Source organism: Stegodyphus dumicola, chromosome 3, assembly GCF_044657685.1.
Source record: "Stegodyphus dumicola isolate Sdum_Otavi_A_Nest chromosome 3, ASM4465768v1".
Taxonomy (NCBI): domain Eukaryota; kingdom Metazoa; phylum Arthropoda; class Arachnida; order Araneae; family Eresidae; genus Stegodyphus; species Stegodyphus dumicola.
Window position 1 is genome coordinate 267812283 of NC_140770.1, and position 24087 is coordinate 267836369.

A 24087-nucleotide genomic window follows, 5' to 3' on the forward strand; every position below is an offset into this window, starting at 1 on the left:
TTAAATCAAGCTCTCACACTACTCTCTCCCAGGACAGGCAGGACATATATAGCTTTAATTTACTTTCGAGAACATTATCAAGAAAAACCGCTGAAATTGTGTTCTAGAATGTTCTGTCTCCGTCTATGACATATCGCCGATTTTGTCGCCAAATGGGCGATTTCGCGCCAAATCTGACAACCCTGCTGTTTTCTGCCACTTTCTTACAAGCCTGCTTTATGGGGAAGCTATCTCACCGCAGCTAGGTATTTCGCAACAGTATCATTTGAGATAGTTGTAATTGCATTTAAAGGTAGTTTAAATATTTCTGTCATGCACATAATATTAAACCTCTCTCTTGGGAACGCAAGCGGAGATAATCTAAAAACTGCTGAACCTGAAAACTGCTATACTTATTTACATTGAATAAAACAGTAAATGTAGAAAACTTTACGTCAAGAAAAATTTAGCTCTGATTAACGCAACATATATGGCTTCGTTTATGTCTGAAGTATATAAAATGACCAAACTTAAAAACGTATCATCTAGTATACAAAAATATGCTTAACATTGTCTTAAACCGACATTTTCTAAACAACTGGCATTCTGCATTCCAAAGAGTAATTCTTCGATGGAAAACTGAACACGTTATGGAGTTGTTCAGGCACATGTTGAAGGGAGAAGATTATCATTTTAAGGACAGTGAAACTCATGCACACATACAGAGATGTGAAAAAGATAATCTATAGTTTGACTCTGTGCTTTAATTTGTAAATTATACTCTAATTTTATAACAATTATTTTAATTTAGTTAGTTTACCTTTCCTATCTCTTGTAGCTTCATCTTACAATTCCTTAGTAAAATGACACTTATTGTTACTAGTATATGTAAATAAACAGTAGAATTTTATTTTGTAATATGTTCACTCTGATCACCCTTTTGTTGAACTATCATATTACTGCTTGATTTCCAAGATAAAAGTCCTTTTCCTAAATCTGTTGGAGTGGAATAAGTTGATTTTATTCCACTCCTCTTTCACAATCTTCCAGAACCCATCCAGTGCTTTTGGAATGCCGCTTATAAACACATTATACAGTGCAAATGCACAGTAATCCATAGGAGACACGTCAGGAGATTAAGATGGGATACATTTAAAGAGAATACCTTTCAATTCCGGTTTCATTTCTCATTTTTTTCAAAAAATAGAGCAATAAATATAGAAGTATATGGCTTGGAGCTTTATCCTGATGGAGCTTAGCACAATGAAGATTCTTTGGATAAAGGAATGGAATTCCTTCTTTAAAAATAGGTTCGAAACATATTTTTGATAGCAATTTAATTAATTTTGACAATTAATTTTGACATTTTTTTCTACATTCATTATTCGTTGTAATAAAATCCAGTAATAACCATAAAAACCTTTAGAAAAACTTTCCTTGTTATCTCTGAACCAACATATTAAGACTGTTTCTCCTCTTTCTTGGTAGTAAATCGACCTTTTGATATTGCAATCAGATAAGTATATATAGGCCTCATCAAGTGTAACTATATATTTCCATTTTTCACCTGCCAAATAATTTTCAGACAGCAGTCTGCACAGAGTCTCACGCTGAGAAACATGTTTCGGCGTTTAGGCCACGAACATCTTGTTTTACTTTTTTTATTAGTTTTAAATCAGGTTTTATAATTTTGTTCCCAGTTCCTACAGAGATATTTAAAGATTTTGCAATAGCGCTTTCGGGGGCTGGATTTTCCTTTAAAACACGAGATGCGACTTTAGATTTAATAAGAGCTGTACCTACCTTTGCTGGGTATGCATTTTTTGCCCTTATCCCAGTCAGTTGTAAACTTTGACATTTCTTTCCTTTCATATTAATTATGTCACTTATTTTACGCGTTAAAAATATTAAAACCATGCTTTTCACTTCTTTTCTTAATAATTGAATAAGAGTATTTCTCTTCGGACAGCGCAAAAATAGAGCCTTAGATCCATTGTTTACTTTTTAGCGAAATTTTAAAGAAAAGAATACTTTTAATGCTGCAGACGATAATTAAGGCTTCTTCCAATCCGATGCCGGTCACGTTTGTATTCACGGAGAAAATCAAAATCGTTATAAAATTGTGTAAACACCCTCTATTATACCTACATTAAGTTGTTTAATGAAAGTTTATATAAGGTGTATGTTTTAGAAGCTTTACTGAAGTTTACTGTTTTTAGAAATTTTACTGAGGCTTCTGCTAGTTAAACAAGCATTATTAGAAATGTGTATGTTAATTGTCTTTTGCGTTTTGTATTATAATGACTTATTCAGTAAGAATAATATACACAACCGCGGTATCTCTTATGCTGAATAATGATTCTGTTTGCTGTTTGGTTACAGGATATTGACTATGAAGGCTTCCAACTATTTATGGACTCTTACCTGGAGATCACGACGCCCAGAGACCTGGTCACACGACTTTTCCTATCCTTCGTCAAAAGACCAACCGCTGCGCAACCGACGCCGACAGTTGACGGAAGGCTGCTCAAGGTAACTGAAATTTAACACATAAAAACATTGAGAAACAGATATTTTGTACTTAAACCAGCAAGAAGTGTAAGTTGTAAAGAGCTCTGTTGCTGAAAAATTATCAAAAGTATTGAATATGTCCTTTTTCCCATCGGAAATTTTCTGTTTTGGATCCTTTGTAGAAAGCCAAATGCAATATTGAAATAGCTAAACACTTCATTATAAGATGCATCCTAGAAAATTAACTTCCTAACATAGTTGCTGACCTACAAACTTGTTCTTACACCGGGCTGCATTGCAATGCTCCATATTGCTTTTATTAACTTACAAGTGTTTACCACGAAGTAGTAAATTTGTACATAATTAGATAATATTATGCCTTAATCGGGCTGCATACTTCTAAAAAAAATCCGGTTTGTACATTACAAGCCTTCCTTGTACGGAATATTAAATTATACGCATTTCTTCGTGCATTTCATTTAAATATATCAAATTGAATTATATGTACTTCGTCAACAGCGCATAAACCACGATAGAAATAAATGCGCTAAAAATTGCCTATATTTATTTACCATAGCGACACTCTGGTGCGAGGTTCACTTAACAGCGTCCGTCACATTCATTTTATAACTCAGAATGCACAAAAATTATATCATCTGAAGAATTATCTAATCATTGCCATATGTTCTATTAAATCTAAAATGATATATAAAATAAATTAAACAAATAAGAAACAAACAGTTTTTCACAGACGATTCGGCGCCGCTTACCTAATGCGCATGCGGTACTCGTCTGTTCGAGACAGACTGGCGACAATATTTGCTTCTAATGCGCAACACTTATTTCCTCGAATTTCATTAGAGATATATTTCTCATTCAATTAATTCAGTTCTCACTTCGCGACAAGGCAAAAATACATAATGTTCGAAATATCTTCATCAAAAATTAAAAGATATAGAAAAACATAAAACACCAAATACAGTTAAAACAATTGCAAAAACGATTTTTGCAATTAAAATTAGAGTTTCTGCGCAAAAACAAGCAATTCGACCAGCAGGTAAGAAAGAAGATTTACAGGCAAAAACTCCACAATTTACCAACATTTAAAAATAAACGAACTGAGCTCATTGAGTCGTGTAACAGAGTGGGTGTGTATGTACTTTTGGTGCGAACGTATATGTACTTTTATATACTTATGCCGATTGCAACAAAAATAGAAAGGGCACAACTACATGTTATAGCAGTCCTATATACAAAATTTCGACGTTCTGAGGCTTCTCAGTTCTGAGGCTTGAGTTATGCGAGATACATACATACATATGTACGTACAGACGCCACGAAAAAAATCTCTTCTGAATCCATTTTAAATCAGTTTTATGATTCGTTTTGGGGAAAAGAGTCCTTTATTCTCTCCTTACGTATAGATGTCAGTCAAAAACAACGTTAAATTGCATTCGATAGCGGTCAAAATGGATATTTTCGTTGAACTATGATACCCGGAATTTTTTGTGATTACAATACTTTCCTACTTTTTTAAGGAAGTAAAAATAGGTAATTATATATTAAAAACAATAGTAATAATACAAATAAATCATACATTCATTTAAATGCTTCTCTAGCTTTTAATTGTAACTTAATGTACCTTACTTCGTATTTAGTATGATTCGCATTTAGTTCGTAAAAATCTGTGTGGAAAGTGGTCTATATAAGCACCAGAAGTTGGCAAGACATTTAGAAGGATCGAGTCGGATTCGGATGCTCGTGGAAAAGGTAAAATTAAAATATAACTAAATTCTGGAGATTTAATTTTAAATTATAGCGGGTGGAAATAAAAGAAGAAAATTTGAAAATATATACAAAGTATCGTCAAAAACTGAACGATGAACGTAAACTTCGCCTCGAGGATTTATAAAATATCCAGATTGTATTATAGCCGTAATTTTAGCAGACATTGTAACCATTGAATGTAACTTAGAAGATAAATTTATTAAATGTCGTTTGATACAAAAGCTAAGATGTCTTTTAAAAATGTGACATTTACTAAAGGTTCTTTAAGATGAACAAACATCCTGGTACAAAATTATCTTAAACTTACTAAAGTGATACTTCCACTTTTACTTGCATTTCCCAAGCTCTTAAATATTTACTTTACATATTCAAGTCATGTTAATTCCATTTTACTAAAACTGGGAAATAAGTAAGATAGAATTTCGTGAAGATTTAAGACTGAAACTCATTAATCTTCCAAAAAATGCCTAATTCACATTAACCCTTTCGAGACTTCGCGCGTTTATTTAAGACGGCCACCCTGGATGCAGGAGAGTCGAAACGAATGCTCCTTCAACAAATGTTTAACTCGTAAGATAATAATTTTTGGTACCATTTTAGATTATTCTTAAGCTCTCATGCGCGGTAAAATTAGTGTTTACTTTACATGAAAAAATATTTAAAAAAAAGCTTATTTTAAAAAATAACTTTCGGGTGGGCTGTTCAAATTATTCCGAAGTTTTAATTGACAAAACACATTAATAATCTTCAAAATTAATTAATAAAAGTACAAGAAAACAAGAAGTAACAAAATCTTTCACGGGAAATGGAAGGCAAACTCTCATGGAGCTCAATATCTGACAAATGCCCGTATCAGAAATATCACGTTAAAAAAATGAATCATCACTCTCATCCATTTCATTAATTGGCTCATTTACTATGTGAGTATATGTTTCTTCTAATAAATAACTTAAATAACACTTTCTTGCCATAATAAACTGAACTCAAGGCTAAAAAGGGAAGAACGCATTTCCGAACGCAAAGCGTAACATAATTTCGCATAGTGATCTTAAAAGATCCAAAAAGTAGAGAAAAAAAAAGAATAAGAAAAGGATTTTGAGGAAAATCAGCAATGCGAATATTTATATGACGAGTTAAAGCAACAAGCCTTGTTTGTTCACATAATACTTCCCTCCACCCGTTTCGTGTTGAAGTAATCTTCCATGTATCTCAAATCCTATGGACATGCAGTGCCATCTTGTGGCAAAGATATAGTTTTTAAAACTTTCGAAGACACTGTGACAAATGTGTGACGGCCGGGAGTGAAGGAGAAAACACTCTGGCACTCAAGCGTACCGACCGGGAGATGAATGCGTTTCTTGCTGACACGTATGCGTAAGGATCGGCGCGAAAAGATTAAGGGTGTCTTTCAGTTCTACAAATTTTATAAAAGACCTATTATAATGTATCTTATTAACTAGAAATATATTAGACATGCATAACCTGATAAATGATAAACATTGTAAAATTAAATAACTTATAGATATCATTAGCGAGAATTTGTTTTTATCTTATAGTAATTACATAAAGTAAAATTGAAGCGGTGGATTAAATTCTGGTTGTTTCTCAAGTTGAGAAATTCTTGAAGGGGGTCGACGGTAACAAAAGTTTTATGTAAAAGATAAGTTTTTCTGTTCATGGAGGGTGACTGGAAGTGAATGTAAGGACATTACAAAAGTCTTGGATCTGAAAAGATGGGTTAAAAAAACACCACAAGCTTTGCTTTATGTTGATAGGTCTAATCATCTGTCAGAATATAATGTGGAATAATTGCTGCAGCATAATTCCTTACATATTTTTCAAGGACTTACTTTGGCTCAGCAGCGGCTGAGCGGTAAAGTAGCTGAACACTGGAAGTCGGTTCGAGGTTCGAATCCCACTAAAGGGCTGGCTGCATGGGCATTTTCGTTGTTTTCTCCTTGTGTAACGTGTATACGAGCCAGTTTCCCTTAGAAAGTCCTCCCTGAAGGCATACCTCTCCTTAAGTAGATAGCTTTCAAGTAAAACAAACCAAACCAAACAAAGAGCTTACTTCCTGTACTTATTTCTAATGATTCTTCCATCACTATATCGGTTACTTCACTGCGACAGTTCAGTGTAAAACAATCTATATGTTCACACTACTAGGACTACAGGAGTGTTATTTAAGAGTGTTACTGAACCGTTTGTGTGATCCTTGTTCGTTCATGTCTTATTAAATTTGTATTGTCCCATTCTATAGAAAAATTTAATCGTCTGTGAATGTGGGCCATTTTACTTAATTCGTAACTGATGCAGCTAACGTCAGTTTAATCGAATTCTTTTCGAATTCTTTTGGCTGGGTGTGCAATGGACAAATACCTTTCGCACTTATGTCCAGAGATATTTAGTATATGTGTTTGATATAACATGTGGGTCTTGGCTTTCCTCGTGGCAGCAATTACTCACAGAGTTGGTACTGTCGCTTTGTTATTTCATTTTGGTCAGCAATACTGTTTATCGGTTTCAAGTAACATTTCACAATTTTGAGTTACTAGATACTTAGAAGTTCAAAATTAAATAAGTTTCCTGTGATACTGGTCCAGAATTGTTGGCCTAAGCTCGATTCTTACCATTTTATAGGATCTTACTTTCTTTGGCCACATAAACTGTACTAGATCCTACTAAGGAACCTGGCGACTTCTCGCACAGGCGTGAAATAATACCTGCATGGAAGAAGGGTGAAAAGAACCCTTTATTATTTTCAACTATGAACAAAAAGGCACGCACTTCGCGCTTTATAATAACACCGACCACTTGCGGTGGAACTTAAGAATTATTACACAATATCTTCAAGCCTAAAGAGTAATGTTGGACTAACACCTTGAGTTAAGGCTAACTAGGTTGACTCGACAACCTACCCGGCGTGATAGTTATTTAAATGACCAAAAGGCAACTCCACGTAACAGTAAGGACAGAACCGTAACATGCGCTGGCTAGCGAAAACACTCTCTGAATTAGACTTCAAGATTCACCCGTTTAAATACTCACCTCTCTTAACTTTAAATTAGCATCCTGGGGAGGAAATGCAAGGGGAAGTTGAGGAGCTCAGGAAAGCTAACAAAAATTTGAATAATTGGCTAACTGAACTAAGAAGAATCCTACATAAGTTTGCACTAAATAAGTTCCTCCATTCTAAAGTTCTTGTTCTACTAAATTTCTAAGTTGCTCAGGTATTGACAAATTAAAAATTACGGAAACAGTCTAATTTTAATGTTTGCAACATCTAGTTAACATCATTAATTTTTTTTACTCTGTTATATTTCATGTACAACTGCGACTAGCCCATGTAATACCTATTCTTTTTTTATTTTTTATTTTTTTTTATTTCCTTTTCAAGGAAAGACTGTTCAACTTTTTTATTTCTTCATTTACAGCCTAGAGAAGTCCATCGATGAGTTATTCATATTGACTTATCGCAAGTATACAGCACATAACAGGAAGTGATAGCGTGACTTGAAAAATAAGCAGAAAAAGTTTGTTGCGAAATCTGCACTGTAACAAATGCTTAAATTAACTATAACAAAGTTCATCTAATCCAGAGTAGTGAAGAATAGAGTGCAAGTATAAAAGAAGACATATTTTTTTCGCGTAACACTAACTTTAGTTCGTCTGTATTTACGGCCAGAATGACCAAAAAGACATTTTTTATTTCAAAACTTCAGCTTAATCGAATTTGAAAACATATCAGTGTGGGAAAGAAATTACATAAAATTCAATCCGATTCCGGTTGACTTTGAAAGGAAACAAGAATGAATCGATGAATCATTAATGCTGTCCCTTACAAAGCGGAATCTTTTTTCATTACGCGTGGTTAAAAGGAAGAGTGAACTGGTCTCATCTTCTCGACTGTGGTAATCAAGTCAAAAGACACGCTCCATAAAGAACAAAACTCTTATTTAATGTTACTTTTCCCGCCAATAAACTCGCTTCTCGATCGTGCTTTAAAAGTTCGAGGAACAATCTTAGTCCAACTTTATTGCCTAGACTCGCAAAAGAAAAAAAAAATATAGCAAAGGAGAAGACCAAAAAAAAAAGTGTCGAAAGATAATTCTTTGGAAAAAGGGAGACCGTTGAAATAGTGCCGGGTTTTTCGATTAGACGCCATAGTGTCTTTGTTGCCAGAAAAAGTAGTAATCTGATAAGTTTTTTTTTTTTCTGGTTGTTGTTGTTACTTGCACGTGCCGTTTCGTGATTCCATTAAGAAGCACCAGAAAATGGCCGAAGACGTGAAAGGAAGAAAGATCGAGCTCGCTTTTTATAAGATATCGGGACGTAAAAAGGGTAAACCTTCATGGACAGCCATTTTATTCGATAAGATATTTCATATTAGTAATTGGAAAAGAATACGTAAATCAAACAAACGCACGCCAATTCCTATTTGAAAATAGGCAAACCTTACCCAGGAATTGATAGTAGGCAAAGCTTACCCAAAGATCGATGAAAATTTATAAAATTCGAGGTAGACTGACAGTCTCTTCTCAATGAGGAAAAGTATTCGAAATACATTTCGTTTCGGCATTTTGCGTACTATAAAAGGCGAATCACTTTTGAAATTGTTGCCACCAAATACTATCACCCTGTATTTTATTTAAAAAAATTAAATAATGAAGAATCTGCATAAATGTATGTATGTTTCTCGCACTGTTATAAAACAATGTACCTAAAGCCATCAAATTTTAAATAACGTACGTCTCCGCCCGAGTATGGGTATCTGGAAGCCCCAATTTGAAATTTAGAAATTGTTTTATTATTTATTTCATATTTTGTAAAGCATTTATGAGTTTTTGATTAAGAAAGTCAACGATTTCAAAGCGAACATTAACAACACTGTATAAGAAAAAAAAAATTATCTCCAGCGCGCGAGATTGTGTATCGGAAACTGTAAAGATATGCTTTTTTAATTATTTGGGATATTGCTGTTGGATTGAATTTTAAACTTAAACCATATTTAGCAAATCAAGGTTAACACGTTAAAAAAATGCCCCTTAGGGCGTAATAAAAAAACCTTAAAGCTTTCAGATTTTATTTATTTATTTTATTTATTTATATATTTATTTTTATTTATTTATTTTTAAGCAGGAGACAGGAAAAATGTGCGATTCCCTCGCCGGGACTCGAAACTACAACCTCTCGAATACGCGTCGAGTGTGCTCCCAATTATACCGCAGAGACACAGGGAAAGGAAGGAGAAAATACCATATATAAACCCTCTTTTACAGGGCGACTGGGGATTAGGGGGGCCAATCGCCAAACCCTGTTGGGAGCGAATTATCGTCCACTACCTTTTGGTTCGTGCTCCATTTAAGATTCATTTGGTTATTTTGAAGCAGGGGAAGTGGAAAATGTGAAGCGAGTTCGTCGGGACTCGAATCCTGGACCTCTGGAATACGCGTCGAGGATGCTTTCAATTACACCACGAAGGCAATCGACAAGGAATGCCTTGTAAGTTTGAAACATATTAACTAATTTTTAAGTCCTTGAGGGCTAGAATTTCGAACAAATGTGTAGCGACTTATTCCAGAGATCTATAAGCAAATGACAAGTCCAAGGAAGAGTTAATTTACCCTTTATTCCAACTCAAAATAGAGGAACAAATGGCTCCTTCTTGGGCTTACAGTAAGCCTGCACTTGGGCTTTCAGTAAGCCTGCACTTGGGCTTTTAACTCAAGATAGAAAATAAGAAATTAATCTAATACTAACTAAAATAAAACCAGCTGCACAGAATAAACTAACAGAGTTGGTCTTTATTTAAGATCACAGTCGGATACTAGCGGGTATGTAACAATACAGCCAAATAACAGTAAGATTAGATTGTTAGCAACTACTTGGTCGGAAGGCAAGTGAAGTGGCCTAGACTTTAGCTTAAATACTGGTTTCTATCTCATTTTTCATAAAACGTAATCCTGAAAACACACTCTGGTAAGGAAACGAGAAAGTGATGGAAAGGCTTGTTTCAAAATAAAGATAACTATAAGAAAATTTTAAAAACCCTGCAAGTTGATGATTTTATTTCAAATCCTTGTTTTCCCGGAAGATTTTCACATCCTTATCTTATAATATTTTATTCATTTGAATTATATTTTGTTCGTCAACTTTCACTATGATATTTACTTCCGGTACTATTTATTTATATTATTTTATCTATTTTAAGGTAGTGTTTCCTACCATGTCGCAGATTATATATACTTCTTAAAGGAGACAAACTCCATGACAATCTTCCTTGAAATGCATGCAGTTTTTGAAATGAACCAAGGGGGGGGATAGCTAAAATTGAATTGCGCTTAATTTGAAATTTACTGAACTGGATTTCTGGCTAAGAAGTTACGTAAACTATGATGCTAATACTTTTGTAAAAAATTCTGAAGTACTGTTTTTACGGAATCTTTATTTCATTAAAGCTTCAAGTACTTAATACAGTATTTGTGTTTATCCATTTACATAAATTAGATTTCTTTGTGAAATTTCAAAAATGCTGCCTGCGAAACGAACAGCTAAATTAGAATAATAAATATAATAAAAGACGTCTTCCCTGATTACAACGATAATACTCGTATGGTGGTTAGTGACTCTAACTGTCGTACCGAAGGTCCTGGGTTCGAATCCTAGAGAAGGCATGGGTGTTTGTAAATATGCAGTTTATGTGAGGCATGAGGGCACTCTAAATATGTGGTTAGCCGAAAATACTCTCGAAAGGTAGGGGAAACAGGGGTGGGATACCTTCGGTCCCGTCAGCCCCTCCTGGAATTTTCACCTTCAAAATTGGGGGCGGACCTGAGCGAAGTCGTCTGTATGGAGCTCAACGCTCTTGTCAACGACAGGCGCAACCTTGCACTTCGTGCCACGATGAATTCCGTGGGCTTGTTCTAATGTTGCTGTCAGACAAGTGAGATAAGTCACAACACAACAACACATACTCGTAGCTTTCAACTCAGTCTGCCGAGCTGTTTATAGCTATAAGTTATCTAGTTTATCATTGTCAAGAATAGAATAAATCATATGTCAAGAATAGTCAAATCATTTGTTTAATTCTGCCCTCCAGCGGCACTGATCGCTGAACACTGGTAGTTCCAACCTGGTTTCCATTTCAGGCGAAAAAGCTGGCTGCTTGAGCGTTTTCGTGATTTTCCCCATGTGTCACTTGTATACGAGCCAGTTTCCCTTAGAAAGTCTCCCAAGTACGCATGTTCCTTTTGGCAGATAGCCTTCGCGTGCTTTGCCATAGTTAAACACTACACCAAATCAAACCATTTGTTTAAATCTACAAGGTGTGTTCGAAATGTTCGGTGATTGGTCTCATAATTAAAAAACCGCGCCGGTTAGGATCTTGCACTCACGCAGACGCAGTGAGAGAAATGTCATCTAGAGCCATCTAACGGCCATTTTACGACAGATAAGATGAAACGCACGCTATGAGCAGTTTAACTCAGTCAGTGTGAGAAAGATTGTCAGTGTGACATGGAGCAACGCACAAACATAAAGTTTTGCTTCAAGTTAGGCAACACGGCGACGGAGACATATGACACTTTAGTGAAAGTTTACGGTCAGGAAGCAGGGAGTAAAAAGTGTGTTTATGAGTGGTTTAAACGCTTTACAGACGGAAAGGAGGATGTCAAAGACAGGCACCAGGTTCCAGTTTTGGATCACCCTCCATATCCTCCAGATCTGGCTCCCGCGGACTTCCTCCTGTTTCCCCACCTCAAAGGAGTTCTGAAACGCCAAAACTTGTCCGGCATTACTGAGCTCCAACAACGTGTGACAACGGTGCTTCGACCCATACCGAAAGAAGCGTTTGCAGACAGTTTCCAACAATTGTACACCCGATGTCAAAAGTGTATTGTTGCTAATGGCGAATTTTTGAAGGCCAGTAAGCTTTGAAGGCCAGTAAAGCTATTTTGCTTGCCTCTCTTGTTTCCTTTTTTTTTTTTATGGTAAAATTCACCAAACTTTTCGAACACACCTTGTATATCTTAAAATATGTAATATACTCTCATTCAGTAAAACCACATATATGCTAGACATTCCATTTCCTGCGCTTTTTTCCCCTGCATAATCAACTCTACGTATTGAAATCATAGCAGCTATTCATAAGAAATTTCACGTCTATTTTAACGAGATGTACGCAAATATTTAACGCCTCTACTATAACTAACATAAATGGGCTCAGTTTCAAATCCTCTGTTATTAATTTCTCTTATGATAATGATAATTGCCTAAACTATTATCCAAACCTCCTCTAAATTAATCATTAGAAGAGAGTCAATATCCGGCATGAATTTGTCTGCAACAATTTTTGTGAATTATTGTAATGAAAAGAGACCGACAATAAGGAAATGTTTGCTGAGTGTAAAGATACTGCAGAATTTCTTACAAATCGGTCTCGTCATCATTGCAAGAAAATTTGATTTTTTTAATATTCTTCTGAAAATTTAAGGGGAATGCTATGTGCATTTAAGTGTAATGTCTTACAATTGTCTCGTTTATTCATTACCTCCATGAAGCTCCTCATTTTATTCAGTTTGGAATATTATTATGTTTGCCATTTATATTTCTGGCTTTGGCAACAGTAAGTGTTGCTAGGCAACCGCAGACGATTCCAATCGAAAGTTTGGTATTTTAAGCCATAACTTCTTCGGAACGTTTTGCCATTTAGCTTCATTTGGGTTGTATACAGTAAACTGAAAAATTCATCTCCAAAAATTGGAAATGACTCATGAATATTTTCGTGCGATTATTTTTCATTACTTTCGTCGAGGATAATCAAGACAAGAGTGCTTCGAGGAGCTTAATGTTTTATACAGCGATAAAGCACCATCCTAGAGCACTGTAAAAAACTGGTATAACGAATTCAATCGTGGTCGACGGTCGCTCCAGGACGAATTCTGTGAAGAGCGTCCAAAATCGGTTGTTGTGCCAGAAAATATTGATGCTGTGCATGAACTGATAAAACGAAATCGTCATGTGACATAACATGAGATTGAGGCATCTTTGCGCATTGGTATGACAAGCATCAATAAGATATTACAGACACATTTGGCAGTAAAAAAAAAAAGATTTGTTCTCTTTGGATCTTGTATAATTTGACAAACGCTCAAAAGAAGGCTCGTGTCAATTGGTGCAAGGAAATGTTGAAAATACGTTCAAGGTGCATTAAAGGCTCTGTATAACGTCTGCACAGGTGATGACTGCATTACATCTACACGGGTCCACGAGTCAATCGTGGATATGTGCGTATGATCCCGAACCAAAACAGCAGTCGACTGTATGGATCTTCCAAGACGAGCCAAATCCATCAAAGTTGTTCGCGGTAGAAGCACATCGAAGCAAATGGTTGCTTTGATGCTGCATCGAAGCAAATGATTGCAAGTTTCCTCAATTTGAGTAGAGAAACTGCTTCGAAAATTGGTTCAAACTCATGCAAAAGTGTATTCATCTCCATTGAGAATACTGTGAAAAATAATGAAACTAAATTCGATCATAAACATTTGTTTTTTAATTATTAAGCCAGAAATATAAATAGCAACCGTCGTATTTATGAAGAATTTTATAGATCGTACTTGCATAGTTGGAATAATGATGTGCTTTCAGAAACAAGAGATCTCTTTGAATTTTTTATTAACTACAACTAATAGAATAATTTATTAGTTGGAAACCCATAGTATCGAATTCCGATTGCACAAAAGCATGGATAACCCATGTTAGAATAGAATAGTCTTGTTATGAATTTATTAGCATGTGAATCGAAGAAGTTAAATTAACGCTTATTCCGAGGATTCCCAACTACTGGACCACGAGATTCAACACATGTGCTGTAACATTTCTAAGACTTGATTCTGCTGATGAAAATAATCAAAATAATTTCATTCAATATTAATTTTGAAAAAGAAATAAAAGTGAAGAGATTAAATATATTTATTCCGCGGGGTATTTATGGCATACAGAGGGAGTTGAGCTTGGCCTATCTTACGTAAAAGTTCAGATTGAAAACCAATACACACATAAATACAAACACACAGAAAGACACACACACACCTATCCGAGAGAAATATTTCGAGTTCATTATCTTTTATGTTTGTTAGTGCTAAAAATAATGCTCGCATGAGTAGGTAATTAAAACATGTAACAATGTATTAGTTTCTTCCATTGGTTTTCAGGGTATTAAATATAAACCTAGTATTTTTGTAATCCCAGTAGATTCAAAATCTATCTGTGCTGCTTTTACGTCACTTGGAATTAATTTACTCTTAATTTCTTACCGTTATTGTCTATCACTAGTTCATCTTTTCTCCTCTTTGTTACGGGATTCTCGAAATGTAAATTTTTTAATCAAATTTAACAATAACTAAGAAAACAATTAACAGTGAAATATTGCATATACACTGCTGTCCACCGTAAATGCAATACCCTGAAGGAAGCATGCAAATAACATGAAATTTACAACATGCACTAGCGGAGGTGAGATATGCAAATGATTAGAATTTCAGCGCAGACGCACATCACACGCGCCTGTGGCGCCACTTCAAAGCGCTATTTAAGGTTTGGAGTTTCGACGATTTCAAGTTCGGCAATTGTGTTTTTCTTGTGGTTTTTTTCAAAAAACGATCAATTATGCCTCGTAGTAAACAGCGATCATCGTTTGATCAAGTATCCGAGTTCGACAGAAGAAAGATAGTGGCCTACCGAGAATGTGGATTATCTTTTCAATGGAATCGGTAGTCGTGTCGGACAAAACCAAACAACTATAGTGCGGATATGTGACTGGAGATGCAGGAGGGTACGACGGACCGACGTGTTCGATCGCATCCACCTCAGTGCACCACTTCACGTGATGACAGGAACATTGTGCGCATGGCAGTGACGGATCGCTCAGTCACATCACGAACCATAGCACAGCACATTCAGTCTGTAACGCATCATCCAGTGTCTGCGCGTACCATTCGACGCCGTTTACAGCTGAGTGGTCTGTTCGCAAGACGTCCATTACTTCGTCTACCCTTGTTGCGTCCACAGACGTCTCCGCCGGTGCGATGAAAGAAGGATGTGGACGGCAGAATGGAATGAAATTGTCTTTACTGACGAGTCACGCTTCTGTCTGCAACACCACGATGGTCGGATTCGAGTCTCGAGACACCGTGGAGAGAGGATGCTGAACAGCTGCGTTATGCACCCCCACACTGCTCCTGCACTGCGTATTATGGTATGGGGCGGTATTGGATATCACTTTCGCACTCCTCTAGTACGCATTGCCGGTACTTTAAACAGCCAGCGCTACATCTCCGAGGTGTTGGAGTCAGTTGTCCTTCCTTACCATCAAAACTTGCCCACAGCCATATTTCAACAGGATAATGCGCGACCACACGTGGCACGCATTGTCTAAGGATTCTTCTTGAATCTTATTAGTTTCATTTGAGATACCACGGTTATTCATTTGCAAATCAACGATTTAAATTTGTTCGTTGAAACTAAAATCAATACAGACTAAACTAAATATTTGAAAATTTAAATTAGGTATTGTTCAACGTTGCACCATTAGTTTTCTTTTAAACATATTATTCATATTGAAAGAGGCAGTAGTGGGATCTTATTTTATAGAAAAAGAAATATTCTATGTGTAAGTACGGGTAATATTGACATGAATTATATGTTTATGAATGTATACTTAGGGTAAAACAATTCAAATTTAATATTAAAGTATTTGTGGATCGATTGTCTAATCAGACCCAGCAGAGCTAAATTACTTACAAGCACAGAATTATGCTTCTAATTCAGATCTCGAAATAATCTCCCGATTTATGCTAAAATTTCTACGAAATGATCCCTATATTGAATATTAAGCTAAGTTTGCCATGTTCCCGTGAGATTAAAACAGTTATTTAGTAGCGTAAATAATAAACGGTCCTACCAGTAAGACTACTGAACAATGATATTTCGAATGCCGAAGCAAAGGCTGTGCTTGCTGCATAAGTTTCTCATAATTTTCTCAATGTAGAACATGAAAGCAACTCAGTTTCCCCCAAAACGTTCTCCCCAAGGGCATTCATTTCTTAAGCCAGGTTAGGAAAAATCGAACTACTACTTTTAGGCTGTCTTATCTTATCATAATCTATGCGTATGTGTGGGAGAAGGGAGATTTAGAGCACTACCTGTTTACACGCATCGTAACAACTAGTCTACACCTGAGAAGACCATGACTAGAACCCAAATAATGGATTTTCTGGCATCTAGGGTTTTAGAACTTTGCAAGATAGAGTGATTCCACCCGAATGAATATGCAAAGAAGAGCTCCCTATGATTATTTTTGAGTTTCTACCTGAAAGCGGTTATGAGTAATGAAAGCATTTCAAATCACGTACAGTCTTCATATAATTGGTACGAAACACCTAAGCGCACCAGCAAGTCAACGAATCAATATGAGTAAATCACAAATGCTATAAAAATCAAAATTCTGAACAATAACCAAAGTATGTAAAGGAACTAAATACATGAATTGTATCTATAAACGATGAATTGCTAAGTATGATGAACATGCAGTTAAATACTCTACCAGCCAAAGTATATGACTCTGGGCATATGACAGGACAACCCATGACACCGTCAGCGGTGACAGAGCTTGCGATTTCGATTGCACCAGACACCAACAGCTCCTCGGCAGCAGAATGATTACTTAAGCCGCATGAAAGCGTTGCTAATCTGAAAAGGTAGTGTAACGGGCATACACCTGCTTAGGTACTACTACTTACCTATACCTACTTTCAGGGTAATAATAGGTGACTTTCAGGGTAAATAATAGGTACCCTGTACGTATACCTAACCTAACTTACTCCATAGTTGAGCAGAGAAACGTAAAAGTAATTGAGATAGGAATAGGGGTATTGCCTTGAGGTTTTGTTGTGGTAGCCTGCTATTTCTGTATCCTACTATAATAGTACATCCGCATAGCTTCGTTGAACTGTTGATGAAGAGACTGAGTCTGGTATTTCTGTATCCTACTATGATAGTACATCGGCATAGCTTCGTTGAACTGTTGATGAAGAGACTGAGTCTGGTATTTCTGTATCCTACTATGATAGTACATCCGCATAGCTCAGTTGAACTGTTGATGAAGAGAGTGAACTAATCGGAGTTAGTTTTACTTTACTGTAAAATAATTTTATCTTATATCTGTACAGTTAAATTGTTGATTATATTTTGTAAAGCTCTTGATCAGAAATTAGGAAGTGCAGTTTTTCGTCTGGTGAATATATTCAGCGTTATTCAGTATTCTATTTTCCAGAAAGAAGTTTGACAGCATTTAGTTGCTGCCTTGTTGGGAACAAATACTCTGATTATATAATTTTGGATTGTCAATAATAAGTAGTAGGTTTAAATGAATGACGTGTCATTTTACGTTTGATGCTTTATTTTGTAACTGAAAGCAGTGACTGCACTGACAGTAAATTGCCAAGCAGATACTCTAGCAGTTGAAAATACCATTAGATGAGGAATTCGATACAAAAGAATTGTATCTGAAATTACTGTGAAAGAACAGTTTTAGATAAACCAGAGAAAGGCTTGTTTATAAATCAGAAATAAATGGCAAAATTTTTGCACAGATCGATTTCGACAAAAATATTATTTTAAAAGTTTAAAATGCATTTAGAATTCAACTTTGCAAAATATATACTAATTTTTAGTACTTTAAAAAAGTTCATCTCAAAAACTAAAAGTCAGTAATTTTGGGGCTTACTGTAAGGTCTTTACTTTATTCTAACCAATTATTTTTAGTTTTCCTTTCCTTTTCCTCTTGATTTCAGTTTCCTGCTGGAATGTAAATGTATTATTACGTAGATGCTAATCTGAACGTGTTTCAGTAGTAGTATTTAAGCTGCGTTTTAAGAGTTCGTAAAGAGTAGTAGTTGACTTAAATACGAGTTTATGCTGCGTATTTGAAATTATCTCTCTAATCGGTGTTAGAAACCTTTCCGTTTATACTATATTGATATTTCTAGGCACGAAGGAGGCAGTCGTTAGATATCTTAATTTATTAGTGATTTGTTACATTCTTATTTTCTGTTAAATTTACGGGTGCCACAAGTGGTGGTGATTTGTGAACAGCAAATGCATGCATCTGTTTTGATTTAGTTTAAATAAAAAGTTTATTTAAAACCTTCTTCTGCAGTATTTATTCATCAAGACATAGCGCAAATTCGCTACTTGTCTTCTACAGACAGTCTACAGTATATGCTACCAAAGAGAGCCCAGAGACTCTATACTGTTTGCTTCACAATTTTCGTTCAATGGACTTTCATCATAAATTATATTAAACAGGGCTTTAAATAGCTAAGTGCTAATCTAAGTATTTTTTGTTCATGGTCATGAAATTACTTCTTATGACGAACTGTGAATATTTTACTTATATCACAAATAATTTTATAGTACAGAAAATAAAGAAAGATTTTTACATCAAATTTGTTCTCTCATTTGGATTTAGTGGAATTCGAATTTTTTTAATAAGGATCTATTAAAAATTTGCTTTTATATGTTTTTATAAAATTACATAAGGTTCCTTACTTTTCTTTATAATTTTTGTGTGTAATTGATTTAAAAATAATTGGAAAACCGTAATTACTTAAGAGCTATGTAACTACTTTTATGTATTATAAAGCCCTTTTTCGTTAATTGCAGATGCAAAGAGTAGTTAAAGGCAGAGTTGGTGCTAAAATCTCTTTCTCCAAAACTTAGGAAAGATTAAAATATTAACTCCATTTAATAATCTAAACCCTACCAAATATTACGCTGGAACCATTTCGTAAGTGAAATACTGTTTTTTACTACCAAAGAGAGGAAAAATGTGATTATTTTAAAAGCTTATGCGACCGGCCTGCTTAATATTAAAATAATGGGATTTGATTAAGGAACATCCATTAAACGAACTGCTGAGAATGCCGTAAGCACGTTTGAACATGTCCTTTAATAACGCGCTAATAGTTAAGGTAATGTGCGTAAAGTGAGTTCGTTGATTTAGGTAAATGAATGGTACTTTCTCATGGTAAAAGTGATCTTAATGATATCAATGATAATTAAATCTTGAAGTTTTAAAAATCTCTCAGACGCATGCGTGTTAGTTCTTAAGAACTTTTAAAACGTACGAGGCCTATAGCTAGTATTTATAATTGAATATTAATCTGATGTACGAATATTTCAAAACAATTTGAATTATAGTTTAATATTTTTTCAGAAATTAACTATTAGTATTAAGCCGCCCAGATGGTATAGTGGGTAGAAGAGCCCACTACAGTACCATAGGGCCCGGGTTTGAATTTCGGAGAAGAAATGGATGTTTGTAAATGTACAGCGTCTTTACGGCATGGGGGCTTTCTAAATATATGGCGAGCCGAAAGGTCTATCGTGTGGTTTGGTTAAGAGGAGAGGGGTAGGAGACCCTCATCCCCCCGGATGTTCTACTTCAAAATTGGGGTGGAAGTAGAAGTCCAACCTTCTTGAGGCTCTGGCAACCGTTCTTCCGTGATATTCATGGGAAGATTACAACAACAACAAATTAACTATTTATAACCCATCTCCCAAAAGTTTTAAAATGAGTCTGTAATATATTTTTTTCTTTTTTCAAGGGGGTAGGGGGCATTAGCATTTTAAACTACTAAGGCCAGAAACGGTGGATATTTCATTATTAAGGCACCTATTAGGCGTCCACCGTTACCTCCTGTGACGGGACAGACAATTTACATCCACGCCTTCTCCGGGATTCGAACCGGGCTCTTCGGTACGGCAGTCAAAGTCACTTACCCCTTTCCCGTCTGGCCGACTACGTAAAAGATATAAAATTCAACTTGATAATCCCTGTCTTCTACCAAATCGTTTTCTTCGTATTCAATATACACTTTCCAGCATTTCTGAAAATCTTGGAAACAAGTGGAAGATGGATTTTTGCTCCTGATGAAGACAGACGTGCACCTGTTGCATTGATTGAGTTCTTGATTAAAATCTACGCTAAACACAAGGTTTTGGCTTTGCCGATTATATGTTTCACGTTGGTGTGCTTCTCTTCTGTTTTGGACTGAAAGATGCCTCAATATTCTCGCTTCGTTTCCTTTTATTTTAAGTTTGAAAACGAAAGAAATCATACGATCAGGAGAGTATGGAGATTTGGTTTTGGTTTATGTGACTAAACCTTAGGACATTAGCAAAACCTTAGGGATATCTGTCTAAGGGAAGGGATGCCTTCGGGGAGGACTTTCTAAGAGAAACTGATTCGTATACACGTTACACATGGGGCAAAACTACGGAAACGCCCATGTAGCCAGCCAGTTCGCGGGATTCGAACCTCGGACCCAACTACCAGTGTCCAGCGACTTCCGTAGATGTTTGTAAATGTATAATATCCGTGAGGTAGGGGTGGCCCTCTAAATATACGTCGAGCCGAAAGTTCTCTCCAGAGGTTGATGGTAGGGGAAGAGGGGTCGGACCCGACTCCCCGAGATGCTCTCCATCAAAATTGTAGGCGGAACTGAGCTGAATCGCACTGTCACCTGTATGGTGCTCCAGGATGTTGCCAAACGACAGGCGTAAACATGCGCTCCTTGCCACGAGGAATTTCTCGGGTTTAGGCTGACTATAAGTCAGGCAAATGAGCATTAGCAACAACAACAACTGCGCATGTTCCCTGTAGTTGCACCGCTATTGTTAACTGTGTAGGAAATGAAAAACATTTCGTAGATTTGTCTTTTTTTGTGATTTTTGTGAACTGAATACACATAGCTAAATACGTATAACAATAATTATCTTCTGCTGCATCTTCCCTGATTCCCTCAAACAGATAAAGAATAAGCAGTGTATTAATTCGAGAGCTTTATTTAGTATAAAAATGTTTTCCCAAAAGCCACTTTAATTTTTAGAAAAATAAATACATAAGCATCAGCTAAAGCAGATCAAAAAATAAATAAGCATCGATTTTTCTTTTTTCTGCTAAAAAGAGATTTAAATCTATCAAATAAATGCTTCCATTATGCTTATTTGTATATGGTAAGAATTTACTTTTCTTTTCTTTTTTCTTTTTTTTTTTTTTTTTTTCCGTTGAAGCTGTCATTTGCTCGAAAGGACTTCAGCATCCCTAAAGCCATTTTTATATGTTGGGAAAAGAAAGGTCTCTAATTATTTCTTGGGATTATATTCATTAAATGCGATTTAGCTATTCATTAAATTGAAAGAACATTTAAATTAATTCAGTGAGGTAAAAAGGTTTATCTAATGGCAGAAATTGCTTGTTTATAGCAAATAAACTCTTTTTTCAATAGCGCTTCGATATTAATCTGAACAAAATTCTCTTCCGTTGCTCCGATTGGTTCATTTCGTTCTCGGGTTGACTGTCGTTTTATTTTGAAAGATTATAAATCTTTTCAAAAATGGTTTCAGTATCAAATAACTGGATGTGCTTCCTCAAGCTGTAATAAGCGTCATGGCATTAAGGAATTTCGGGTAGATGCACGAAGATATGTCGAGTTCAAATATGGCCTTTACATTGCCATGCTCTGTAAATTTTGTTTGAAAACAAATGCATATTTACTGGTAAAACTAGGTAACAATGAGTTTTGACAAGTCTTTTCGAAACATCTATTGTTCTATAGAATTTTTCATTGATTATTTAATATAATAGAATAAGAGATATTCATGTACGTGTCATACATTAAATTGCATTCTGAAATTCTGAGCAGAGAATACAAAAATAAATAAATAAAATGAAATTATTAAAAAAAACTGAAAGCTTTCAGATTTAACATTGCGTCCAAAGAGACCTTTTTTAAACATTTTGTGTGTTACCATTATTTATTAAATATCATATTCTTCGCATTTAAACCATAGAATTCAGTTCAACAGCAATATCGCAAAATAATCTTAAAAAGAGCATATCTTTAGAACTTCCATTACACAGTCTCGCGTGCTGGAGATAATTTTCCCCCTTGCTTGGAAGTCGTTCAGTTTCTTAATCTAAAACTTCTAAATGCTTTACAAAATATGAAATAGATTATAAAACAAATTCCAAATTCCATCTTCCAGATGCCCATATTCGGGTAGAAACGTACGTTTTTCAGAATTGGATGTCTCAAGGTACCGTTGTTTTATCACACTGTGAGAAACACACATACATTTATGCGGATTCTTCATTATTTTTTTAATATAATACAGGGCTCTAATATTTGGTGACAACGATTTGAATAGTGAAACTTCGTTTCATAGTGGACGACGCAAGATGACAAAATGAAATTAATAGACCTTCTAGGCAAAGTGCTCCTTTATGCTAAAAAAAATTGGAAATCATTTGCAGGGTGATGGGCTGAGAGATGGCAAGTACTACTCATTGTCTAAAAGCTATGATGTCGCACTGATTTCTGTAAGTTACTTGTCATCGAATGTGATCCTCAGCATTTACAGTAAGCATTCTCGATGCAACAGTTCCAACTCGAGAGATGTGAATAGTCTTTTTCAACCAACTTTGTAAACATCATTGGCCCATAGTGAGATTTGTTTTTCCAAAAGTGCCCATACAACAACGAGCCTAATGGAATTTGTCAATTTAAAAAAATGATTGGAATATACGAGTACTAGACATTATTAAACAATTTGCATAACGATACATAAAATAAATAAAAGTAAATAAATATGTTTAAATCAAAAAGTGTACAAGTTCCAAAAAATAAAATTCTTTCAGGTGTCATATATAAGATCAAACTTAGTTTTCTGTTCAGTGTTACATATGACCTTCACTTTATGAGTTAATTAATTCACTTAACTATTTATTCTAGGCTTTAGTACTTTATAAGCCATTAGTTTTATCAGAACAGCGATTTAGCTTCTGGATAAAACAACAAAAAATATTTTGTGTCAAAAAGCAAAACTAGCTGACTGACAGCACAGGATTTGTTGATTGTTGATTTTCTCCATGTGTAGCGTGCATACGAGCCTTCTCTAAATACGAATTTAGACATCCTTCCACATTTCATCAGGCTGTTAGCCAATTTTGTTTTAACGTAATTAATTTACTAACTGATCATATTTAAACACATAAGCGAAAAATACTTAGATGATTGCCAGGAAGCGTAAAAAAAGAGCTGAAATCAGATGATGTTTTATGTAGATTAAAGTATTGTAGAGTCTCACCTTATTTGGTAACATAAGATGATGCACTCTAGAAAGACTGCAGAGGAATAATCCTCTTGTCGTAAACTGCAGACAGAAAAAGTCAGAAGAAGGCTGTATATAGCCCTTTATTTCGAATACAAAATAAACAATTACTCAACTTGGCTTTACACAAGCCGAGCATTTCTGGCTTAACAGAAATGCGTAACGTTGAACTAATTTAAGTGTGGTAGATTGGCTCGCAGAATAATTTAAAGCGCAAGAAAGGCTTTGGTTTGTAGAAAAACCGGCGAAACAAGCTAAATGGCTAAAAGCGCTCAACGCCACATAATCAAATCGCTAAAAATCACGACACAATGTGGCCTGGCGCCTGGACTAAGCAGATACGCTCTAACACTAACCATGATCTGCTATATGCCGCGAATATCATGCCATATGCATGTTGTTATCCAGCTGTCATAAAGTAATCGTCTGTAAGGACGCTTCAGGTAGAAATGTTGCTTGACAGTGTGACCCGGAGGACAGCATAGGAATTGGAAGAGTGGGGCGTGACCCTTTGTCACTTGTGCCAGGAGGAGCATCTGGTTGGATCAAAGACTTCACCATGAAATATCCAGAAAT

At 35.5% G+C, this 24087-nt stretch overlaps 1 protein-coding gene across 2 annotated transcripts in view; it reads left to right on the plus strand.

Moving 5' to 3' along the window:
* The window catches only part of Dgk (diacyl glycerol kinase 1), a 911622-nt gene that overhangs the window by 678979 nt on the left and 208556 nt on the right, over nucleotides 1–24087 (plus strand). For both annotated transcript variants that reach the window (XM_085814117.1, XM_085814118.1), the window contains one exon: nucleotides 2362–2511. In XM_085814117.1, coding sequence (XP_085670243.1) covers nucleotides 2362–2511 — 150 coding nt within the window. The remainder of the gene's footprint in view (nucleotides 1–2361; nucleotides 2512–24087) is intronic.